General features: G+C 41.0%; 1 protein-coding gene across 8 annotated transcripts in view; it reads left to right on the top strand.

Moving 5' to 3' along the window:
• Positions 1-578: 578 nt before the first annotated feature.
• Positions 579-6000, top strand: part of uckl1b (uridine-cytidine kinase 1-like 1b) — a 30100-nt gene continuing 24678 nt past the window's right edge. For 2 of the 8 annotated variants that reach the window (XM_088990670.1, XM_088990652.1), the window contains exon 1: positions 579-732. In XM_088990670.1, the coding sequence (XP_088846796.1) occupies positions 647-732 (86 nt within the window). In that variant the 5' untranslated portion in view covers positions 579-646. Of the gene's footprint in view, positions 733-2175; positions 2465-4685; positions 4807-5485; positions 5614-6000 lie in introns of those variants that run through there. The other 6 variants (XM_088990681.1, XM_088990659.1, XM_088990688.1 and 3 more) reach the window with 4 other exon arrangements.

Below are 6000 nucleotides of genomic sequence, written 5' to 3'. Positions count from 1 at the left end.
AATAATACATTTTATTTCAAGCGCCTTTCAAAACACCCAAGGACACTTTACAATAAAAACAATAAAACAAAGCACATAACAATAAATAAATATAATAAAATAATTTGTAGCTACCAAATGGCTCCTCAGTTTGTTTGTTATTTTTGTTGCTTAAATTAAGGTACTACCGGACCAAAAATCACGTAAAATTATGTGAAAAACGAATTGCTCGTGTAAAAAATACACTATATCAAATATTTGTATTTATATAGCTTGATTTATATGTGCACAGAGAGCATCACTACCTTTCACTTTCCCTGTGATTACTCTGGTCTGATGATCAGCTATCACTAATTTGCTTTTCATATTAATAATGCTATCATACCAACTAGTAAAAATATAATAATTACATAACAACAACAGCATAATGTGAACATTTGTCCACCTCCCTCCTTCTCCTCACTGCTGTGTGTGTCTGTAATTCTCCCCTCCCTCCTCTACCACGGATATCGACCAATCACGTGCGGCTTTAACCGAAGACTGGGGCCGGGGAATAGATGACAAACAAAGTCGGCTCCCATTTCCGGCTCCTTGTTAGGAACCCGTTCTCTTCGTTCACTTCAGATATCCGGCTCGTTCGCGAACGACACATTACTAGTACGTACATATGATTGGCAATGGATTAGCAATGTCTAGCTTTAGCAGGGAAGAAAGGCTCCCCAAACTGGAGCAAGTCGACAGAACTTCCAAAAGGTAAGATTGAAGAACCTCATTTTATAAATGTTAAAATCATGCTGGGGACATTATGTTTCGCTGAAATCCTCACGTACAGTTGTCATCGGGTAAACACGTTATGACATAGCACACTTACCCCCAACCAGTTATGATCATGGGAGCCGCACTTGAAAAAACGAAAATCTAAATAAAGAACGATGCCATATTTGAACGTTTTTGATGTTGTGAACGTGTCAGAATTGTCTCTTGATTTGTTTTGTGTAGCAACATTAAGTTGCATTCAATCAGTAACTTGTTGAAATATACCTGGAATAATTTCATCGACGTGTACTTTTTCAAATTCTTTACATGACGAAGGAACGTGTGGCGATGAAACAGTCATGTTGAGCATTTGAATAGCTTGCAATGGTGCTCGACGAGGCCACAAGGCGGTGGTACTGCATTGATGTGTTCCCAGAGGTTGTGCTCCCATTTGAAGGTAAAGTCGTTGACTTATCATAAGTGAGTGAAGGCGTCTGATTTGTTTTCAACTTCGGGGTTCGCGTTCATGGTACAAAGGAAAAGCAAACAAACACCCAAAAAAATCAGATGGTGCCTCCCAATATGACAACTTAGTTCCGTAGACCAGTGATTTTCAACCACTGCGCCGCCGCACACTACTGTGCCGTGAAAAAAATTATCAAATGTCACCTTTTTGTACTTAAAATTGTATAAAAACATTTATTCATCATTTTCTGCAAATATAATGTCATTCTCCGGTATCCGTGCTGTAAAGACTGCGAGGGTAACTTAATATTCGTCCGTGTGGCAACACGTAGCTGATTGCCTCGTTCCTCCGCGATTGTTACGGTCCACCGCAATTTTTTTCCGATGTAAAAAAAACTACCTTAGCTCAAAAAGGTTGCAAAACACTGCCGTAGACAGAGAGAGAGAGAGAGAGAAAAAAAGGGAGAGAGAAAGGGAGGCGGAGTGGGGGAGCAAGAGAGACTCATAAAAAGATAATGCTGGATTTCATCATCCTATTTGTTTGTGTGACTCTGGTGTACTCTGGTGTAAATCCCTACAGGGGCAAAACACAACTTCCCTTACTCCCTCTTCAACCTTCCCCAAGTTGTCGAGTATTTAAAGGCTAACCTAGAATAACAACTTGTTTGTTCCTTCTTGCCCCCCCCTCCTCCTCCCAGCCTTTTGGTGCTCTTTATGCGGCCCCTATCACCGTCCTCTTGCTACTTATTTCAGCCCCAGCTGCGCCGTGCACACGCACTGTCAGGCACAGATCCGCGGCCCGAGCGGTCTTTGACGAAGCTATCGCTATTAATATTACCTAATGTAGTTAGTCGTGAGGGAGGGCCGTCCTCTTGCATTCGCTGTTAGTGGGAAGGAGGAGGAGCATCAAAGGACCGGAGGTGCTTTTAGTTGGACACAGAGCGCGTCTTCGTGCCTCCTTCGTCCGTGCGTGCTGCCCCTGCTAAATGGAAGGAAACGGAAAGCACGTTGTAAAGTTTCGTTTCTTCTCCAACCTCATTCTCAGCACCCCTGAGTCGCACACTGTGGCTCACTTTTGATGAGTTGCACGACAAATGCAGCGACGTGTTTACGTACATATAAAAGTGAGTGTGGTTGGCTGCCTGCCTGCGTTGAATTAAATTAAAAGTGGTGGAAGTCTCCCTTCCTCTCTCCGTATGAGCTCACTACCGAATTACTCAGGAGCTAGAATATCTGGCTGCTGGACACTTACATCTGATGGCCGGTAAGTGCACTTTATTTGATCAATTTGCAAGATACTATTTTCTCTGTGTGGTTGTCATGTGCCAGCTGGGAGGCACTCCAGCAGAATAATCAGGATAGACACTCAAAGGATGGGATTTCTCATATTCTTGTATTTAATGAATCCTTGAGGACTGTATGTTCCTTTTAAACGTGGCCTACCTTATTTGTTTTTCTAACAGTTTTTTTTAGCTTGAAACTGATAAGATACATTGGGTGCAGTGTAAACTACCACAAACATACATCCATCCATCCATCCATTTTCCGTACCGCTGGAGCCTATCTCAGCTGTCTTCGGGCACGAGGTGTGCAAACTCCACACAGGGCTGGGACTCGAACCGGCGACCTGAAGCCGGTGTGCTAACCAATCGACTACCGGGCCGCCCACAAACATACAGTCTATTTTAAAAAATATATTTTTTTTCATCACCCTTTCCATGGACAACAGGACAACCACTATTAGCTCATTTACTGCCAGACTATGTGCAAAAATGTGCCCACTCCAGTGCCAGGGTTTTTGTCATTGTCACTCGAATTCCATGACTTACAGAATATTGAGTTTTAGGACGACATCAACATTCAATCCAGTGTAAGAAAACTTAAACTCTCCACTTACATCAGAAAAAAGAGTTAATTCCTAAATTATATGGATCTGGAGTTACATGAGCTTGAAATGAGGGCGGGTGTCCAAAATACAATGCAATACATACGTATTGGTTTATACAGCGATTTGACAACAACTGAAGCTGTAGCAAAGCGCTAACATGGAAAAAAAGGGAAATGTGGAAGATAAACATTGCCAGAGGCCATGGCCAGTGCTTTATCGGCACCCAAAGAAGAAAAAACAAAACCCAGTCAAAATCAGGAATGGCGCTCAACATCATATTTTCAATTCCTGAATGAATTACTTAATGGCAGTGAATGAGTTAACTGGTTGGGAAATCTTGATTACTGATGTTAATTTTTAGCATGCAAATCACCTGTTGACATTTTTTTTGTTAGCATGAAGATAAGCGCTTACCTTAGGTAAAGCTATCTGTTTGTCTTAAATACACATGCTTTATTTTCTGTGTACTTTTCAGTAAACAGCTTGAAGCCTCTTTGTCATTAATTGTTCACGTATCAAATCGTTGCTTTTTTGTCAAATGAGTTGAATTTGCTGCCACCATCCAGCCATTTGATGTAAAGTTTGAGCTCTCAGATCTCAAGCCAAAACAAAAAGTCAGGTGGGCGGAGTTTGTATCTCAAAGCAACCCATAAGTAAAGTCGCTTGTGTTGTAAAAAAATTCAGTATCAGCTTTGTGACACATATGCTTTGTGCTGAAATGTTTTCAAATGTGATAATGACTAATTTGGATTGCATTTGCCTTTATTAGTCGAATTTGTCAAAAAATAAATAAGAATTCCTTAAAAAGTATTTTACAGAAGTTGTTTCTAAAAGAGATATATCTTTATTGTGCTTGGCGCAAATGTTTTTTTAATAGCATTTTTCAACACAAGTGCAACCATTCTTTCAAGACTACAATGAATGTGGTTGTGACTGACTTTAACTCATGTGGAGGTGTCTGCGATGAAGCAACACAATAGTGATACCTCGGTTTACGAACGCTTTAGCTAACGAACGTTTCGCATTACGAACATTAAAATCGCGAGTATATAAACTTGGCATACAAACTAGTTTTCGGGTAACACACGGAGCGCCGCAATGGCTGGGCCACTAACTTTCGGCGGAGGAACACCAAACCACATGGCCGAACAGCGCCACCGTGGCTGCCGGACTACGTTTCCACACCCCCTTTTTCTGAGTGCATACGTGGTTTGGTATCGAGTGGATACTTTTGCTAGTGTTCAGCCAAAGAGGACACAAAATAAAATGACAGTCGAGCAGAAGAAGGATATACAGTAAAGTCTCGTTATATCGATATTCAAGGGAGTCCGAAAAAATATCGATATAACCGGGACTATCGATATATCCGACCCTGTTTGCATGTAATTTTCTCCGTGCGTGCATAGAAATAGTATCGATATAACCGGGACTATCGATATATCCGATATCGATATAACGAGACTTTACTGTAATCGAAAAACACGAACGAGGTGTGCGTTTGTCTGACTTAGAGTCCCAGTACCAGTATGCTAAGTCGACCATTGCTACGTGTGGCTATGGGTGTTTCTTTGTTGTCTAAGCAACGGTCTCAGGCAATAGAAGAGGTTGAAACATTTCTGTTGATTTAGATTAACGAAAAGCAGCTCGCAGGGGACTGTGTTAATGAGGATATTATCACCGACAAAGCATGGCAACTTCACTCAAAGATCATCACAAAGGTAAATAAAACGACTTTATTATACGGTACAGTTTATTTCTTTAATTACAATACAAAAGCACATTTATTATACATACAACAAGGTCTATTTTTTGTAGTTTTAAGGCTTATTTAGTAGAAAAGTCTGTTTTATGGGGACTTGGAAACGGATTATTCTAATTTTTAATGGTTTCCTTTGGGAAATTAATGTTTGGAAGACACACTTTTCGCCTTATACGCACTTTCTGGGCACCAATTAAGTTCGTAAGCTGAGGTATCACTGTACGATGAAAAAAGAAACTTGTGAAAAGGCGAGGTAATAACGATACAGCCCTGTGTTATATTTAGAAACGTTCTTTGCTGTTTGTTGTTGACCTTGTGGAAGATTTATGCTTCAAGGTACCTCTGTCCTCTTTCTTTGCACCGTGACTGATCATCATTGTCTATACTGTAAAGCATGTGACTGCAAATACAGAAGTGTATGACTCAGCAGATTCAGCGGCACTACTAATCTTTTATTGCACACTGGTTTGGTTTTAACGGATAACCCACAAGTGGCTAGCGTGTGTACGCTCTCACTAACTCCGTCCGTGTTCTGGTGACCCCGCGCTGATAAGATAAACGCTTTGTACGATTCACCTCTGAACACTCCACGCTTACCTGAGGAGATGCGTTGCCAATATAAAGGTGGGTAGACGTACTTGACAGAAAAAAAACACAGTAGTGATCTGCCGTTGAGTGTGTCTGGACAGTGGAAATCTTGGGAAACAATGGCAGCTAGCATTTTGCAGTCGTCACTGGGTGAAGTGTGGATGTCTCGGATAATACAGTAAGTTTGAGTCTGAAAAGATACACAAGTCCTGGTTAGTATTTGTGAACTTTTAGCTTCTGTTTTGTTGCGCGTCTTCCAATTTTATTTAGACTGGACTCGAGATGCAACAGTTAACTCATTCGCTGCCATTCCCGAATTTATTCGGGAATTGAAAAGTGTGACATAAAGCGCCATTCCTGAATTTGTTTTGGGTTTTGTTTTTTTTTCTTGCGGGAGTGCCGATAAAGCGCTAGTCAGACCTCTACTATGTTTTTTTCCTTCCACGAGGGGGCTGCGTTTTAAAGTCCATGTTGGCGCTTTGTTAAAGCTTCAGCTGTTGTTAAAGCACTAGATAATTCAATATGTATGTATTGTATTGTATTTTGTGTAGCCATTTCAAGTTCA

Source organism: Hippocampus bargibanti, linkage group LG01 (genome assembly GCF_051943395.1).
Source record: "Hippocampus bargibanti isolate YZ-2025 linkage group LG01, ASM5194339v1, whole genome shotgun sequence".
NCBI lineage: Eukaryota > Metazoa > Chordata > Actinopteri > Syngnathiformes > Syngnathidae > Hippocampus > Hippocampus bargibanti.
Note: the sequence above shows the minus strand (reverse complement) of the source record. Positions and strands in the feature narration are given on the sequence as shown.